Source organism: Schistosoma haematobium, chromosome 1 (assembly GCF_000699445.3).
Source record: "Schistosoma haematobium chromosome 1, whole genome shotgun sequence".
In the NCBI taxonomy this organism is placed as follows: Eukaryota; Metazoa; Platyhelminthes; class Trematoda; order Strigeidida; family Schistosomatidae; genus Schistosoma; species Schistosoma haematobium.
In genome coordinates, this window is record NC_067196.1 from 91,709,402 (window position 1) to 91,730,288 (window position 20,887).

Here is a 20,887-nt window from a genome sequence, read left to right on the forward strand (position 1 = left end):
AATTGACAACCTTGATTGATGATAATCATTTGATCGATTATATATAGTATTAAAATAGGTTTCACAAAGTCCCAATAGAAAGCGTTGTGAAATGTACAGTCAAGTAAGTCAAGTTGAAGATAATAACTTATTGAGTGATATCCTACTAAACAAAAAACCTGACTATCTCGGACTTGATCATTTACCCAAGTATAGGTAAAAAATTTTGAAAAATCTTTAAATTGCAACGACAGACCTTTTCACTAGTGCTTTATGGCTGTAGATAGATTTTCCAATCACTCAGCTACAACGTAAGAACCAGGCACAAATACACGTCGCTCCAAGTTGCCATACCTCATTAGCACAACAAGATGAACACCGGATTCATAGAAGTTGGCAAAAGCCAAACGAGCTTTTCGAATCTCTAACAGATTTTCTAATAGATGTTATTTTGTACGAAAGTCTTCACATAACCTACTAAGTAGATAGCATTCAGTTAGTGAATAACCAAAGAAACTGATATAAATATAAATTGAACATAAGAAATCTAACGAATTATTCATTTGTACAACAATACACATCAGTTAGGATATATCATCACCACAATAGTTTCCAACGAATTGTTGGACAACAAAAAAATGATTTACCCCCTATTTTTTTCCAATTTCCTTATTATTATTATTGTACAAAGTCAATAACTTATTTGTAAAGTAATTGGTTATGGATAGAGAATAGAGTAAGGAGAGAGAATAAGAAAAGAATTTCTAAACATATATAACTGGAACATTGAAAAATACAAATATTTTGTAAAAAACAATATAGGTATCAATGCCGAGGTTGGACTAGATAGTTCCAAATAAACTTGTGTTCATTTATTTCGATTATTTATTTGCTCTGAAGAAGTGGCTTAGATTAAGTTACGAAACGTCAGAAATAAAATGATTGAGAAAATAGTTTATTGTTTCCTGTATTTACACTAATTAAACTTTGAATTTAAGAAAATCAACTGTATATGACACAGGGGTATTGAATAGACAAATAAAATATTATCAGAAGGGAATTTGTGGATATTATAGTAATTTCAATGGTTGAGATCATGAGTTAGTTGAAGCTAGACCAACATGGAGACCCTTGAAACAATGGACGGCCGTCTCGTCCTATGGTGGGACTCCTCAGCAATGTGCAAACAAGAACTCACCCTCTCCACGAGATTCGAACCCAGGGCTTAACAACCAAACCAGTGAGCCGGAATCCAACAGTGTTAATGTCTAACTTCAACTAATCCACAAAATTCAGCGACACACCCACCATTGTCATCAGTGAGTTACTATCTCACTGCAGACCTGGTTGAACTCCACTGGTCACTGCTTCTCACTAGAACTCCAGGATATACCTCTTGAAGCTAGTCACAAGTGAGAATATGTTAATTAATATCAGAAGGGGTTTTGTGGATATTATAGTAATTTCATATGTTGGTGGTCTAGCTTCAACTGACTCATGATCTCAACCATTCAAATAAAATATTCATAATTAGTAATGGAATGAGAAAAGTTAATGTTGATGGACTACTACTCTAACATTGGTAGTCAGTAATTGAAAAATAGATAAATCAAGGAGTACAACATGTAATTATTTATTAGTATATCGTTGTGGAGATTATTGAATTTCATTGAAATCATGAACCGATCAATGTTAGACGACCATTGAAAACGTGAAAGCATAGGATAACCGTTTCATCCTAGCATGGAACTCCCCAGCTATACTCATTTAAAACCCCGCACGTGAGAATCGAGCTAAGGAACTTCCGATCTTCCGCAAGGACGCTTAACCTCTAGATCATTGAGCTAATTCAAAACGAAACATATAAATTCTTCTGTTATATCGAACTTCTTAGTTTACCATGATCTTAACATTCCTTCGTATTTTGTTAATTATTGCTTGACATATATTTGCTTTCTCTTTGTCATCATTTCATATTCTCTAAGTGAATCATTGTTTTTCTAAATCTTATTTTGACACTTATTGCTTCGTACCATGTTTCTACGTGTTAATTCATTACTATAAACTATTACGCAACTTAGAATTCAGATTGATTTTTTTTTAAATATTACTGCTAATGAATGATGCAGTAGTTCTATTCTTATTAAAGACTAATGTACGTGAAAAATAAGTAGATTAATAAAATTACACGGTTCTAGTCAATGGTATCGTCAAAAAGAAAATTTTCTCCGTTGAAACATCTTTATTTTGCTTAATGACTATTTAATGAATGCCTTTTGTTGTCCTCTGTCTTCATTTACAAATGCTTTACCTATCGTTGATCCAATCGTAGCACATACATTGACATGGTGATTGATATTACTGATTATGATGATCCATTCAGGTTGAAATAGGCTGGAATACTTGTTTATTTTTTTAGATCCTACCATGCTAGATGAATTTGTTGAAGAGCAGAGTAAGAAAATTAAAGTATAAGGTCAAAGCCATAATGTTAGTTGTACTGTGTGGTAGTGGTAAGGTGTTTCTCTTCAAACAAATCGCACCCGACACGATGTTGCCTTCTTACAACCAGACTTACTTACTTACTTACGCCTGTTACTCCTCGTGAAGGAGCATAGGCCACTCACCAGCATTCTCCATCCAACCCTGTCCTGGGCAATCCTTTCTAGCTCCGTCCAGTTGTAATTCATCCTTTTCATATCTGCTTCTATTATCCGACGCAATGTGTTCTTTGGCCTTCCTCTTTTTCGCTTCCCTTCAGGGTTCCAAGTTAGGGCTTGCCTCGTGATGCAGTTTGACGGTTTGCGTAATGTATGTCCTATCCATTTCCATCGTCTTTTCCTAATTTCTTCTTCAGCTGGAAGTTGCTTTGTTCTCTCCCACAGAAGGCTATTGCTGATGGTATCCGGCCAGTGGATGTTGAGTATCTTGCGTAGGCAGCTATTTATAAATACTTGTACTTTCTTGATTGTGGTTGTTGTAGTTCTCCAAGTTTCAGCTCCATACAGTAGAACTGCCTTGACGTTCGTATTGAAGATTCTCACTTTGATATTGGTTGAAAGTTGTTTTGAGTTCCATATGTTCTTCAATTGTAGGAATGCGACCCTTGCTTTGCCGATCCTCGCTTTTACGTCTGCATCTGAACCTCCTTGTTCATCGATGATGCTTCCTAGGTATGTGAAGGACTCTACATCTTCCAGAGTTTCGCCATCAAGAGTGATTGGATTGCTGTTCTCCGCCTTGAATTTGAGGACCTTGGTTTTCCCCTTGTGTATGCTGAGGCCTACTGATGCAGAGACTGCTGCTACACTGGCTGTCTTCATCTGCATCTGTTCGTGTGTACGTGATAGGAGGGCTAGGTCGTCTGCGAAGTCCAAATCGTCTAATTGATTCTGAGCTGTCCATTGTATTCCGTGTTTTCCTTCAGATGTCGAGGTCTTCATAATCCAGTCGACCACCAGAAGAAAGAGGAAGGGAGAGAGTAAACAGCCTTGTCTGACTCCGGTCCTTACTTGGAATGCATCTGTCAGCTGTCCTCCATGCACTACTTTGCACTGTAGTCCGTCGTATGAGATCTGGATAATATTGACAATCTTCTGAGGAACTCCGTAGTGTCGAAGAAGTTTCCATAATGTCCTCCTATCTACACTGTCGAATGCCTTTTCATAATCAATGAAGTCGATGTATAGTGATGAGTTCCACTCAACTGATTGTTCGACGATGGTCCGTAGTGTTGCAATTTGGTCTGTGCACGACCGATCCTTACGGAATCCAGCTTGTTGATCTCGAAGTTGGGCGTCTACTGCATCCTTCATCCGGTTTAGCAACACTCTGTTGAAGACTTTCCCTGGTATTGACAGTAGTGTAATGCCTCTGTAGTTTTCACATTTGCTCAGATCTCCTTTCTTTGGAATCTTGACGAGGTGTCCTTCTTTCCAGTCCATCGGCACTTGTTCCTCCTCCCAAATCTTTTTGAATAGAAGGTATAGCATGCTTGTGGTTGCTTCGATGTCTGATTTCAGTGCTTCAGCTGGTATGTTGTCGGGTCCTGCTGCTTTCCCGTTCTTGATTTGTCTGACGGCCATTCTAATTTCTTCCTTCGTTGGTGGGTTGACATCTATAGGAAGATCTATGTGTGCTGCTTCGATGTCCGGTGGATTCATTGGAGCCGGCCTATTCAGGAGTTCCTCGAAGTATTCCACCCATCTGTTACGCTGATGTTGAATTTCGGTGATTGGCTTGCCTTCTTTGTCTTTGACCGGCCTCTCTGGTTTACTGTATTTCCCTGCTAGTTTCTTCGTTGTATCGTAAGGCTGTTTCATATTTCCTTCTCTAGCAGCTTTTTCTGCCGTCGTTGCTAGTTCTTCCACGTATTTCTTCTTGTCGGCTCTAATGCACCTCTTCACTTGTTTGTTTGCTTCTATGTATTCAGCTTGTGCTTGAACTTTCTCTGCTCGTGTTCGGCTGTTGTTAATTGCTGCCTTCTTGTTCTTCCTTTCTTTGATCTTGTCCAGTGTTTCTATAGAGATCCATTCCTTATGATGGTGTTTCTTTAGGCCCAGAACCTCTTGACACGTTGAAGTTAATGCTTCCTTGATGCCTTTCCAGTTGTCCTCCATACTAGTTTCTTCTTCTTTCAGTAGATCTTGTAAGGCTTGGAACCTGTTGTTGAGAGCTATCTTGAATTCATTGAGCTTGTCAGTATCTCGAAGGAAGGCTGTATTGAACCTTTGTAGTGCTGTTGGTCCACTTGTCCAGTTCTTTTTCAGCTTCAGTTTTAAATTGGCTACAACTAGGTGGTGATCTGAAGCTACGTCAGCACCTCTCCTGGTTCTTACATCTTCCATTGTCCTTCGGAATTTTTTGTTGATGCAAATATGATCTATTTGGTTCTCGGTAGTGTGGTCCGGTGAGATCCATGTAGCTTTGTGTATACGTTTGTGTGGAAATATTGTGCCTCCTATGACCAATTTGTTGAATGCACATAGATTTGCAAATCTTTCTCCATTTTCGTTTCTCTGTCCCAGTCCATGTCGTCCCATGATATCTTCATATCCGGTGTTGTCTATTCCGACTTTGGCATTTAGATCTCCCATCAGAATAGTTAGGTCCTTTCTTCGGCATTTCTCAATGATTGACTGTAGCCGCTCGTAGAACTGATCTTTAATGTCGTCGTTGCTATCATTGGTGGGTGCATAACATTGGATAATATTCATTAAAATCCCCTCCTTCTTTGTTTTGAATGATGCTTTGATGATTCTGGATCCGTGAGACTCCCATCCTACAAGTGCATTTCGTGCTACTTTGGACAGCATAAGAGCGACTCCCTGAGTGTGTGGAGCATTGTCCTCCTCGTGACCGGAGTATAGCAGCATCTCTCCCGTAGCTAGCCTTTTCTGTCCAGCTTGGGTCCAGTGGGTTTCGCTGATTCCCAGTACTGCTAAGTTGTATCTCCTCATTTCCATTGCTATTTGACTGGTCTTCCCGGTTTCCCACATTGTTCGAACGTTCCATGTACCTATAAAAATTTTTGCTCTGGTTGTTAGAAGGGGCATCGGCCTCGTGGCTTCCGAAGGAACTCGGCTTTCACCATGAAGCGTCATAATTCTTCTAACTGAAGACCTTCTAACTCCCAGGGCAGAGTTTAAATGGTTTGAATAATTTTTTCTGGTAAGCGTTTTTTTAGCGAGTTAGTTTTCTACGGGATGGGGACGCTAACCCCATGCCCAACCCTCCTCCTTTACCCGGGCTTGGGACCGGCAGTAACCCTGTTAGAGCTACAGGCGGAGTTCTTACAACCAGAGGGGTTTTTTAAAATCTCCAACTCGAAAATAGAGCAGCTTACTTTGCTCCATGGATTTTCTATGCCGATATTAGGACGTAAAATGTGAAGTGGTGAAACGTCGTAATCTACTAACAACTAACTAACTTCAAGCAGTTATCCCTTAATCTCTGTGATGATATATCTTCATCCTCAAGACTGTTTATTTATTTATTTGAACACAAATATTGGTACAAAGGGGCACCGAATACATATGCACAACACAAGTCACTTGATTTGTGTGTGTGCTGTGATACTCTCCGGAACGTTCGACCTAAAGGTCTGATCCAAAAAGCAGTGGAGCGACGTTAGGAGATGCAGTCCCATGGTAGCCGGTGACCAATAATTAGTTCATACGCCTTTTTTCCCTCAGGATCTTGAAGCCCATGTGCACCATTGGTTTGGAATCAGGGTTTTCAAACTCCCCTATATCCACCAATCCGGGTAAAGCGCCGAACACTTGCTTTTCGTCCTCTCAATTTGGTAAACAACAATAGTGCCACGAGAAGGCAATGAGTAGGACTTCCCTGGCAATGGCTGTATACGCTTGGTCATGTGAGAGCATTTCGAGAGGGAGAGCGGACTTTACCCCATTCTCAGTCTTATCATGGTATTTGAAGTGTCATAAAAAGAAGTATTCATTTACGATTTGAGAAATCGGGAAGCAATAACCGTTATTATAACTTTAACAGCACTTGAGATCATTCACAAAATTATTGCGTAAATCTAGATTACAATCTCTTCTACCTTATTAGTTTTCCTTTACTTTTGTTAGTTGCTTTATCTGTTAAACAATGAATTCATCTTTTAATGACTACAAAAAATTGCATGCTTTACACTTGAGTTTTTCTGTTCCCAGTACGTAATAATCTCTTGAAAGAAGCATAATTAATAGTTAATAATGGTGTACATAACTCCGCCTGTAGCTCTAACAGGGTTACTGCCGGTCCCAAGCCCGGGTAAAGGAGGAGGGTTGGGCATGGGGTTAGCGTCCCCATCCCGTAGAAAACTAACTCGCTAAAAACGCTTACCAGAAAAAATTATTCAAACCATTTAAACTCTGCCCTGGGAGTTAGAAGGTCTTCAGTTAGAAGAATTATGACGCTTCATGGTGAAAGCCGAGTTCCTTCGGAAGCCACGAGGCCGATGCCCCTTCTAACAACCAGAGCAAAAATTTTTATAGGTACATGGAACGTTCGAACAATGTGGGAAACCGGGAAGACCAGTCAAATAGCAATGGAAATGAGGAGATACAACTTAGCAGTACTGGGAATCAGCGAAACCCACTGGACCCAAGCTGGACAGAAAAGGCTAGCTACGGGAGAGATGCTGCTATACTCCGGTCACGAGGAGGACAATGCTCCACACACTCAGGGAGTCGCTCTTATGCTGTCCAAAGTAGCACGAAATGCACTTGTAGGATGGGAGTCTCACGGATCCAGAATCATCAAAGCATCATTCAAAACAAAGAAGGAGGGGATTTTAATGAATATTATCCAATGTTATGCACCCACCAATGATAGCAACGACGACATTAAAGATCAGTTCTACGAGCGGCTACAGTCAATCATTGAGAAATGCCGAAGAAAGGACCTAACTATTCTGATGGGAGATCTAAATGCCAAAGTCGGAATAGACAACACCGGATATGAAGATATCATGGGACGACATGGACTGGGACAGAGAAACGAAAATGGAGAAAGATTTGCAAATCTATGTGCATTCAACAAATTGGTCATAGGAGGCACAATATTTCCACACAAACGTATACACAAAGCTACATGGATCTCACCGGACCACACTACAGAGAACCAAATAGATCATATTTGCATCAACAAAAATTCCGAAGGACAATGGAAGATGTAAGAACCAGGAGAGGTGCTGACGTAGCTTCAGATCACCACCTAGTTGTAGCCAATTTAAAACTGAAGCTGAAAAAGAACTGGACAAGTGGACCAACAGCACTACAAAGGTTCAATACAGCCTTCCTTCGAGATACTGACAAGCTCAATGAATTCAAGATAGCTCTCAACAACAGGTTCCAAGCCTTACAAGATCTACTGAAAGAAGAAGAAACTAGTATGGAGGACAACTGGAAAGGCATCAAGGAAGCATTAACTTCAACGTGTCAAGAGGTTCTGGGCCTAAAGAAACACCATCATAAGGAATGGATCTCTATAGAAACACTGGACAAGATCAAAGAAAGGAAGAACAAGAAGGCAGCAATTAACAACAGCCGAACACGAGCAGAGAAAGTTCAAGCACAAGCTGAATACATAGAAGCAAACAAACAAGTGAAGAGGTGCATTAGAGCCGACAAGAAGAAATACGTGGAAGAACTAGCAACGACGGCAGAAAAAGCTGCTAGAGAAGGAAATATGAAACAGCCTTACGATACAACGAAGAAACTAGCAGGGAAATACAGTAAACCAGAGAGGCCGGTCAAAGACAAAGAAGGCAAGCCAATCACCGAAATTCAACATCAGCGTAACAGATGGGTGGAATACTTCGAGGAACTCCTGAATAGGCCGGCTCCAATGAATCCACCGGACATCGAAGCAGCACACATAGATCTTCCTATAGATGTCAACCCACCAACGAAGGAAGAAATTAGAATGGCCGTCAGACAAATCAAGAACGGGAAAGCAGCAGGACCCGACAACATACCAGCTGAAGCACTGAAATCAGACATCGAAGCAACCACAAGCATGCTATACCTTCTATTCAAAAAGATTTGGGAGGAGGAACAAGTGCCGATGGACTGGAAAGAAGGACACCTCGTCAAGATTCCAAAGAAAGGAGATCTGAGCAAATGTGAAAACTACAGAGGCATTACACTACTGTCAATACCAGGGAAAGTCTTCAACAGAGTGTTGCTAAACCGGATGAAGGATGCAGTAGACGCCCAACTTCGAGATCAACAAGCTGGATTCCGTAAGGATCGGTCGTGCACAGACCAAATTGCAACACTACGGACCATCGTCGAACAATCAGTTGAGTGGAACTCATCACTATACATCAACTTCATTGATTATGAAAAGGCATTCGACAGTGTAGATAGGAGGACATTATGGAAACTTCTTCGACACTACGGAGTTCCTCAGAAGATTGTCAATATTATCCAGATCTCATACGACGGACTACAGTGCAAAGTAGTGCATGGAGGACAGCTGACAGATGCATTCCAAGTAAGGACCGGAGTCAGACAAGGCTGTTTACTCTCTCCCTTCCTCTTTCTTCTGGTGGTCGACTGGATTATGAAGACCTCGACATCTGAAGGAAAACACGGAATACAATGGACAGCTCAGAATCAATTAGACGATTTGGACTTCGCAGACGACCTAGCCCTCCTATCACGTACACACGAACAGATGCAGATGAAGACAGCCAGTGTAGCAGCAGTCTCTGCATCAGTAGGCCTCAGCATACACAAAGGGAAAACCAAGGTCCTCAAATTCAAGGCGGAGAACAGCAATCCAATCACTCTTGATGGCGAAACTCTGGAAGATGTAGAGTCCTTCACATACCTAGGAAGCATCATCGATGAACAAGGAGGTTCAGATGCAGACGTAAAAGCGAGGATCGGCAAAGCAAGGGTCGCATTCCTACAATTGAAGAACATATGGAACTCAAAACAACTTTCAACCAATATCAAAGTGAGAATCTTCAATACGAACGTCAAGGCAGTTCTACTGTATGGAGCTGAAACTTGGAGAACTACAACAACCACAATCAAGAAAGTACAAGTATTTATAAATAGCTGCCTACGCAAGATACTCAACATCCACTGGCCGGATACCATCAGCAATAGCCTTCTGTGGGAGAGAACAAAGCAACTTCCAGCTGAAGAAGAAATTAGGAAAAGACGATGGAAATGGATAGGACATACATTACGCAAACCGTCAAACTGCATCACGAGGCAAGCCCTAACTTGGAACCCTGAAGGGAAGCGAAAAAGAGGAAGGCCAAAGAACACATTGCGTCGGATAATAGAAGCAGATATGAAAAGGATGAATTACAACTGGACGGAGCTAGAAAGGATTGCCCAGGACAGGGTTGGATGGAGAATGCTGGTGAGTGGCCTATGCTCCTTCACGAGGAGTAACAGGCGTAAGTAAGTAAGTAAGTAATGGTATACATAAAATAAAAGTTAAGCGATCATGCAAAAGACATGTGAAAGCTAATCCTATTTTGAAATATTGACCGGTATTGTTCATAATCATTTCTTTGTTAGAAAAGAAAACAACCAAATTTCAAGATTCACTAAAATACGTAAGGTTGATTATAAAATGGCTTAACTTTCAAAAAACAAAAAAAGACAACCCCAACAATCACTAGGACAAATTACAGTATAACAACAAAATTATGATCAGGACAAACTTAACGAAAAAGAATGGAGATACACAGAACTGCCCTAAAAACTTATTTAGTTTAAAAGAAATTTATAATAATAATAATGGTGTTGTCCAGACAGACAATCAGTCAGTCAGCTACAACGTAGGATCAAGCACATATATACATCGGTCGAAGTTGCTATACCTCAAATAGCACAATATGAACACTGGATTCATAGAAGTAGATATTTCAGTGGTGATAATATATAAAAGAAAGTTTGCAGATCAGGACATATTACTGGAAGAAAGAATTAGTTCGTAGAAAGAAAGACAAAAAGCGATTTCAATCTCATAGTTCAAGGGAAGACAAAGAGTGTATACATCTATACCTTTGTGATCGATTCTGAGCCACGTCACCAAGAGTCTCCAACCATTGGTTACGATAGTCACGCAGACACCAACCAAGTAGTCTGCATCTAACAGCATGGCTGAAACTAGAAGTTAGTGACTTCAAGCACTGATGCCACGTTTTAATTTGACCGCCCCTAACTTCCTTCCAACCATCTCCAACACGTTGTGGTATTCAGTGTTCAGGCATACGTAACACGTGGCCCAACCATCTCAATCGATGAAGATTCACAACCTCACCAACCGATTTACCATTATTCCCCAATACCCTGTGTCTAACCTCACTATTACTTACCCGGTGATCCCAACAGACGCCAGCAATATTTCTAAGGCATCTGTGGTCAAATACTAGTAACTTACGAGTATCTTCTACTTTTAATGGCCATGTTTCGCTGCTGTAAATTAAAACAGAACGAACTGCCGTGCAGTATACTCGTCCCTTAATTGACAGGCGGATATCTCGCCTTCGCCATAGGTGGTGACGTAGGTTGGCAAAAACCAAGCGAGCTTTTCGAATCCGTGCTGAGACTTCGTCAGACACCAACCCATTATGGTTGGTCAGACTTCCAAGATAAGTGAAGTTGTCAACGGTCATTAGATTCTCGTCTATCTACAGAAAAAGAGAATCACTGAAACTTAATATTAACAGGATAGAGTTTTGACCATGCCATATTAGCATAATCAAATTAAAACGCGAGTATGTTGACTGGTTCACTTTTAATCAACCAGGGCTAATGGACGAATTGAAAAGATGCTAGGAGATTCTTCTGTTAATTCTATATAAACTCAAATGCTTTCATCAATACTGAAGCAATAAATTCGCCATACAGTCAGGAAACAAAAACGAAAAACCCTAACGATTTAATTCTACCGAATGCTACTTACTTTGGCGCCTTGTTGAAGTAGTTCACTGATATCTTTAGCATCAAGTACATCAATTATATCAATATCTTGTTTGTTTATTGAATAATTATTGTTGTTCATTGCAACAAACGATTTAGATACGATCGACGACGGTGCTCGTAAACCAGATTTTGCTTTGTTTAACGGTAATGAACTTTTGTTGGAAGTTGATGTAATACGTTGAGGCTCATAATGTTGATATACATCTTCAGTACTATTATTATTACTATTATTGTTACTATATTTTAAGGATAATTTCGAATCATTGTGATTTGCAGCTGAAGTTAAATTTAGAAAGAGACCAATAGAAGTTTATATATATATATATATATATATATATATATATATATATATATATATATATATATATGATGCATTAAAGTGAAAAGCACAAGCTATAAGGACCAAAAAACAGCATCAGTCACTATCTTCGGTTAGGATTCTAAGCTGTGATATTTAATGACATCTAAGTTCTATGGAATTTCTCACTAAAATTTTGATGGAAGACTTATCCAAAATTATGATGACGCAACTCATTCAATAAGTACACCATTGCGCCACAATATTTGTTCACGGCTCTTCAGGATTGAGTATCCATGACTTCGCCACCAGGGGTTGAACTCAGAACCTTTGATCTTGAATGCAAACAACTAAGCTATAAGCCACTGAGCCGAGATCCACTGGTTATCATACTTAACTTCAATTAATTTGTAATATCATGTAACCATCTTCTAATGTACTTGATGGTTAACTGCCTCGTACTCGACATAGTTGAACACCACTAATTGAGATTTCTTATTAGAATCCGATACTAGAACAAAACAACTGATCAGAGCTTATTGGCTTCTAATAGTTCTCTGATTCAGCTCAGTCTATGATGTAAAACTAAAATAAACGAAGTTAATTCACAGTAAAAACTTGTTGATTTTGATGGCAAAACATATAACTGCTGTTGATTTTTAAAAAAATCGCTTCACATAGTACATAGATTAGTTTGAAGAATCGGCACACAGCAAACAGCACTTGTTGTAGGTTAGTCATCATGAACTGACAAGTGGATTGTGTTAGGTCTATCAGAAAAGATGTCTGCCTATAACTAACCTAAATAGTAAAATTAACATTATTAAATCACGTTGAGAAAAAACACATCAAAACTGGTATATATATTACGGTACTTACCTTTTGTGATGTCTGCTCCGAATGATGCACAATTAACTTTGTTTGTCATTTGAATTTGCTTTATCTGATTATAAGTGATAATACTACTACTCTTATTGTTGCTACTACAATTCACAGTGACAACAGTGGTGCTCGTAGCAGAAGTGATAGACGCTCCGGTAGATGCATGATTATGTTTAAGTGTTATTGTATTATTCATTATCGCTGGATTCACATTCAGATACGAAATTTCTTGTTGATGTTGTTGTGCATCGTCGGAGCCATGATCTAAAAAATGTATTGTACCAGCGCCCTTATTAAAAGATTGTGCAGTGATATTATTATTACTCGACTTTGCAACAGTAGTATTATTCAAATTATGACCAGGTATTTTAGACTTTTTCAGAGAGATATTGCTATTATTACGACTACTAATTCTACTTCTAATACTACTACTATTACTACTACTACTACCATCTTGTGAATATTGAGTTCTGGGATTTGATGATGTACATGATAAAGTTGTCGGTACTTTGTAAACAGATAATTCTCTATATGGATGTATTTTAGATAACGGTAATGATGACGACGATGATAATGACGTATGACAATGATTAATCGCTTCTTCATGTTTACTTGATTTACAATAATCCACATTATCATTATTGTTATTACTACTATTATTATTACTAATATTATTGTTTTCAAAAGGATTTGTAGATTCATGCACCGTCGAGTCCAACTTTAATGACGGTGATACTGATGGTTGTTGCTGCTGTGATGATGACGATGACGATGAAGACGACGACGACGACAATGATGATGATATTGAAGATGTTGACTGTTGACACGTTTGTTTTTTCTGTTGACAATGTTGCTGTTTACGAAGCATCGATATTGATTTTGGACGTGGCATCGCTGATGATATACATTCTTGTAATAACGAATGTTCCATGCCAACTGATTCAATACTGAGTAATGAAGAAAAAGAACTAACGTCGTCTTTGTCACCAACGGCATACTGAAACGGAGATGATGATGACGATGGTATTGATGAGTTCGGTAAAAGTATACTATCATTATTCTGTTGTCCACTTTCATTCTGATTTAAACACGATTTCGACGATTGTTCTGATATATCTGAATCAAAGACACAAGATTAAGTTTATCAATGATCAAAACAGTATGTAGTGTCAGTTAGTCGGTAACAACGTAGAACTTCGTAAGTACGTACATCAGTTCGAGTTGTCATACCACATTAACACACAGATGCAGTTATCGATTCAAATACCATAGTGGTAGAGGTAGTAAAAGTATAAGCAGTAATCGGAAACATTAGGATTTGAAGATATTATTTAAAGAGTATAATCAGGTGAAATAAATTACGAAAGAAAATAAAGGACATGAAAAATTAAGAAGATTATAATTTGGGAGAATACCTGCACCTGCTCCGTTGCAAACGATTTTGAGTCATGTCATTCAAGGTCTCTAACCATCGGTTGCTATCGTCTCGCGGATCCCAACCAGGTAGTCTACACCTACCAACATGGCTCATTCAGTTCACTTGTCAGTGACTTCATGTATTTGTGCCATGTATCCGTTTCCTAACAAATGAGTTACTTACTCGGTGGTCCCAGGAGATACGAGCAGTGTTTCGAAGACATCTATGACCGAATACTAGTAACCTACGGATATCCTCTACTCTTACCGACCATGTTTCACTGCCACAAAATAGGGCGGAACGAACTGCTGCGCAGTAAACCCGTCCTTTGGTTGGTAGACTGATATATCGCCTACGCCATAAATGACGCAAGTTGGCAAAAGCTAGTCGAGCCTTCTGTATCCGTGCTGAGATGTATGTAGTGTACTAGAAAACGTGAGATGTTTCATAAATGAAACGATTCTAGATTACTCGAGGCAATCGGATTGAAACTTTTGACTTTGGTTTTACTCTGATTGCCACTTATCAGCAAGACGTATCCATATGACAAAAAAACATTTTATGCAGTCCTCATAGATTCCGATTTGTGGGTAAACATCACATAAATTCAAGACTGAAAACCTACTAACTGGCAATAAATATAGCACGAGACTGATAGGTCCTGGGTTCGAATCTCGCGGGGGGCTGGATCGTGGATGCGTACCGCTGAGGAGTCCTATACTAGAACGAAACGGCCGTCCAGTGCTTCCAGGTTTTCCATGGTGGTCTAGCTTCGATTGACTCATGATTTCAACCAATGAAATTTCTAAAATCTCCACAAAACCACTTCTGATAAATCCCATTTGTTCAAATATTCGAAGATTTTATAGACAAATCAACCAACATGAAACCTGAGCCCAAAAATTTATGTCGACTGCTTTTAGCCAATCGTAACAGTAAACTAATTGTAAATTACAGTGTCAAGTATATTAGGTAAAGTGTAAATTGAAAAGTTATTCAGTCATTCATAAACAACAAACTTATATCAATTAAAAATGCTACCACATAAACCAACATAGTGAGTGAGGATTGAAAAGTTGAAAAACAGCAAAAGTTGTAATGATACCAGTGTTGCTGAAAAAATGGAACAAATGAACTCGACAAAATTGAAAATAAGCTCAGAGCTCTTAAATGAAGATTTTGAGAAGTCAACGCAACTATACTAAAAAGACTGATTTGAAGGTAAATTCTTCAAAGTTTCCAGCAAATAGATTACGACTAATCTAAATATACTCAAAGTGATCTATGAAATCCCAACAGTACAACGCAGCAGACAAAATGATACGGTGTTATTGTATTTCTCAGTCAGTGATCGACGGATGAAAATGTAAATGAGATGAATTTGAGTGGTATCATGTGTGTGGGCGGTTGTTACTTTTCGGTTATCTACAGACTGGAAGGATATTTGCTCTTGAGATAGTTTAGAAAGAAAACTTAGTGGTGGTCTTGAGGATCGGCACGCGTGACAGCCTAACCACGGTATTTCTCACCCAGTCATTTCACAATATGCGAGTAATGCTTCACAGATATCTGTGATCGAACCCCTACCACTGACCTATGCCTTCTACACTAAATGATAATATAACAGAGCCATAGAGTAATACAGCATTAGCATAGATAGAATAAAGAATTTTCAAAAACCTACACTCGGTGAATTGTTTTTTTTAAAAAGTTTATTGCGTTCAAATAATACTTACTTTGAGAACGAGAAACAATCGGTGAATTTAATGAATGACATTTACTTTGTAACATTGGTGCAACTGTTGCACGTGGTCTTGTTAAACCAGAAACTTGAGTAAATGGATCTGCAATACTAGTTAATGCAGATGTTGTACGAAGTGGTGGAATCGGAGGAGTTGTATTCGATTGTTGACATGGAACAGTTGATAATGATGATGGTGATGCAAGAGTTAAAGACATATTAGAAGTCATTAATATTGCATCCGTTGTTGTTGTTGTTGGTAATAATGCTGAATGAATACCTATTTCATCATGACGAAGAGATGAACTTGACAATAAGTTCTCATTAACAACAGCACATGGAGTACCTTCAACGGCATACATTTGCAAACAATCATCATCATTTGACGATGATTGATCAATTACTGAACAAAAATTAGATAATCTAATTTGACCAGATTTTGGCATAGCGGATTGTATTACTTCAGATAATAAATCTGATGAATTATCACAATTCAAAGAGCTTGATGTTGATGAACTACCATCACCATGACTGACAGCAACATTTTCTGTATGACATTGTTTGATTAAATTATTTGAAGCATGCTTTATTGTGTGATGATTAGATATTTGTATATTGAATGATGATGCTGAATTGGAATTTAATTCACTATCAACCACTAGTTCGTTACCTTCCTCACATTCTTCTTCGACTTCTAATGGTTTATGTTCTGTTATAATTAAATCATTTAATGAACTAGTTTTCGTTGAAGTCCCAAATGGTGTATCTTCTACAGCGAATGTTTTTAAAGAATCTTCTGGTTCATTGTAAAGAATACTTGTTGATGGTGAGTTAGTAAAATTTATATTCGATGATTTGTGACCTGTTAATACATTAAAAGGAATATTTGATGGCATTGCAGATGCTATACATTGTTGTAGTATTTGTGAATGGTTATTATTGTCATTATTGTCATCGTCTTCGTCATCATCATCATCATCAACAACACCATTCGCTTCACAATCATTGTTCAAATTACTGTTCATATCAGATTGGTTGTAAGAGTGTGAATGATGAAAATACAAAGTATTCAAATTTTCTGTATCATCTTTTGGAGGTGGGGGTGTACCTTCTTCAGCGAAAGGCAATCGAACATCTTCTTCATCAGGACAACTATCTGTCTCATATAATTCGCCATCACAATTTTGACTATGATTTATATTTCTGAAATGACTATCTCTTTTACTACTACTACTACTACTACTATTATTATTATTATTACTACTACTACTACTACTACTACCGTTATCTTCATCATTACGATTAATTGACATTAATTCACAACTTATTCTCTCTCTGCTATTACTACTTTTTTGTTGACTAGAATATTCACTTTCCGGTGATGATTGATATCCGTTAAATGGAACTTCTAAGTCCAACGAAGATATACATGATGATGTACCACGTGAGAATACCAATGGTGTTTGTTTAGAAGAGAATAATTCACTTTGTCTATCAGTCAGTTCAGATTCTTTACGAACTATTGGAAAAGATGCTGGTGGAGGTGGCATAGGGAAATGACAAGTTACACATTGGTCACTTTCTACTTCTAAATTCATTGAAGTTAATGGAGAGACAAGATTCGAGATATCTTCTGGTGGTGAGGGCAGGTAGGCGTTATCCTCCTGTTCATTCACAATAACGGAATGAGGTAGAAAATTCATTTTTTGGGGACGATTGAATCCAATTGTATTCAACTGAACTTCACTGCCATTTATACTATCCTCATGACTTAAGTTACTATCACAGTTCGATGGTGTACCCTCAATAGCATAAACATGAGGAATTGGGTCATTTCGATAGATCAATATTGGAACATTACGATGCATTGTATCGTTATCGTTACTATTATTATGATTTATATGTACATCATTAACAGTATTGAAATTAGTATTTGCTTTATTCATTAATAACTGTTCATCAGATCTATTCAACTCCAAAGATGATGCAGTTGCTGAATTCGATGGAAAAGGTGTACCTTCTTCAGCATAAACACATGTTTGTTCATCATCTGCTCCTGCATCAACGACCGTATTACCACGACGATTATCATGATGATGTCCATGACAATTTATTTCATCGTACCAATTTGGTAAATGATGTTGATGATTGGTCGATTCAGGCAACATAAGTTGAGAATCACATAAGCTTTCTGAATTTCGATTACTTGATGCTTTCACAGTGATATCTCGATAGTTAGAATGGTCACTGATAGGTATTCCACCTCGATAATATAAGCATAGGTTGTTATTTGGCTCATATTCAACTTGTTCATTGTATTCATTAATACAGTGATTTTGTTCAGTAGTCTGACCTTCAACTTCATTTTCCACCTCTACTTCATCATCTTCCGTTTCATCCACATCATCATCAACATCATTGTCTAGTTCATCGTCACTTTCTGCTTCAAATACTACAGATAATAGACCAAAACGAAGTCTAGATGTTCTTGATGATACACGACGTTTACATGTTGGTTGCTGTTGTTCTCCATTTGTCTGTGCTGAATTATTGACATTATAGGATGTATCACCACCACTACTACGACCATCAGTAGTACTGCATGCATTTATTTCATTACTTACCAAATGATCATGAGAATTTATGATCATACTAGTTGTTACCGGCGATGATGACTCACTGAGTTGATTTTCTTGTGAATTAACTTGATCTGAATTACATATTGGTGGAATCAAATGATTCTGATTAGCAGATTTATCTGTCTGTATTAGATTACGATAGACAGCCAGTGAACTAGTACGTATTAAATCATGTTTGGACTGAGTTAGCTGTTGTATTAAATCTAATGCACCTAAGTGTAAAAGGAGCAAACGATCATTATAACTATTGGTGATACTATTATTAGTAGTAGTGTTACTGTTGTTGCCATTACTAGTTGGAATGGTGTTTACATTACTGATGGAAGAACATGTTAAATTCCATAATGTTCCGCATACATTTACTACAACTGTTAAACTTGGTGGATTACGCAATAGTTCCAATAGGATTGGATAACCATTATTTTGATGAAGTATAGACCTAAAGACAAACAGAATGGACAACAACACATTCATTATAATAAATAAGCACACACACACACACAGAGAATGCATAGTTTTATTCATTACGAGCAATCAACTAACTTATACAGCTTTTAAGCCGAAATTCGCACTCTTACTAAATCATCAAAAAGATTGTTTATTGGATTGACTGTGGAGATAAATTTTTTAAGCCAGACGTGGAGTCGTACTTACTGTGCGAAGAAACTAAGGACACCCGGTTGATTAAAGGAAAATAAATTTAAAAGACTGTTTGAACTTGTGAATTAATGTTCAAAAATCAAATGATCGAGCCATTGCTGCACAATTCCACCTAAATCTTACAACTAAACATTAAAAATAACTTACTGACAGCTGTAAATAAAAGTATCCGTAAGTGTGGTATATGCAACTTATGAAGACAGATATAAGTAGTATGTAACCACAATCGGAAGTTTTATGCCGGGCAGCAGATGATTGAATGGAAGAGAACAGAAAGGAAATCGGAGAGCGATCAAAATAACAACGGACTTAAAGGAATAATGTAGTATGTAAGGAACAACGCAAAGATGTGCCAATGATGTATTTCATGTGTGATTTTCTTATTTTACTAAGCCGCTGTGTAATTTTGAATTAAACAATAAACTAGTTTTTCACCCTTGAGTTCACTACATGAGTATTAAAGTTTACATTTAGTATGCGGATGGTTATTTAGCCGAATAGTCATAATCTACGTAGGAATTGACATAAATGTTTATCCGTCTAGGTCGGCTCATTAAGAACGTAATATCAATGACATTACAAACGTCAAACATAAAGAATATTGAGTTTAAAAATACGGAGTACATTCACTGAATGAAGAATCTGAAATGATATCGAAACTTAAGGATTTAAGGAAATAATAGTGAATGAATTCATTTTCTTCATTAAGACTGAATTTAAACCATACTACCGAGGATCTCTCTGATCACTGATCAAAATTATCACGCGAGTGTCAAAACAGGACGGTCTGCGAGTACCGAAACGTAGTTTGAGCGAATATATCAGCTGATCACCTTTAGAGAATGCTAGTGATGTGCACTGAATAAGAGAACTTTAGTTATATTGATTTGATGCTTATCAATTTTAGATAATTAAGCATGACTACATATAGCCAAAATGAAACTGGACATTGAATTATTTTTCTTACCCAAATAACAAGTACATAATAAATGACTTAAAAAGAGGAAAACAAAACTCACCGATAATCATCATGAGAAGCGATAATTGTGGATATATTACGTAAAATACCACCACTATTTTCAATAATTACCAGATTTTGCAAAGGGTTTTGAAGACGTAACATTCTTAGAAGAAATGCAAATACACCGTCCACACTTGAAATGAAGAATTACCGAGTAAAAGATTAGATTTCATGTTTAAAATGATATTCCAAACTGATATTGTTACATTTAAGTAATATGTAGTTAGCAATCAAATCCAAAATAAGTGTTTCATCCTACTTATCAACTGGATATGCTTGTATCCTAGTGATATACACGCTGATATTAGAACCTAGGACTTTATGCTACAAACCCCAACGCGTTAACCACTGAGTTTATAATACTACATGTCTTTCACAGAATAGTGTTAAACAAAGAATATCTGGTGACCTCGTTCGGAATTTTGAATCACATCCATCTTTTAACTGTTAAAAAATATTATCTAAAGAATTTTGATTTTCTTCAACATTATTTCAAATTACTTTGTATGTTGGAGACAGACAATGGACTTACGCGATTAAGGAAAATGTTTACTAAATTCTAATTATTTGTAAGTAAGAACTAAATTAGAAGCAATTCAGATTGAACATATGATATAACAGTTAACATTACTGGTGCCCCACTGCACTCGATAACACAACAGATTGAAAAGTATTCATTAGATTTGAGTGGGAAGGGTCCGCTCTCCCTCTCCAAATGCTCTCATATGGCCACGTGAATACAACCACTGTCAGGGAAGTTTTACTCACTGCCTTCTCGTGAC

At 37.8% G+C, this 20,887-nt stretch overlaps 1 protein-coding gene across 1 annotated transcript in view; it reads right to left on the reverse strand.

Annotated features, from left to right (window-relative positions):
• The window catches only part of MS3_00000980 (uncharacterized protein), a 61,359-nt gene that overhangs the window by 8,254 nt on the left and 32,218 nt on the right, over window positions 1-20,887 (reverse strand). The window contains exons 10-13 of the mRNA XM_051208537.1: window positions 20,104-20,238; window positions 15,781-18,863; window positions 12,625-13,743; window positions 11,428-11,723 (exon numbers count right to left, since the gene is read on the reverse strand). Of these exons, the coding sequence (XP_051075559.1) occupies window positions 11,428-11,723; window positions 12,625-13,743; window positions 15,781-18,863; window positions 20,104-20,238 (4,633 nt within the window). The remainder of the gene's footprint in view (window positions 1-11,427; window positions 11,724-12,624; window positions 13,744-15,780; window positions 18,864-20,103; window positions 20,239-20,887) is intronic.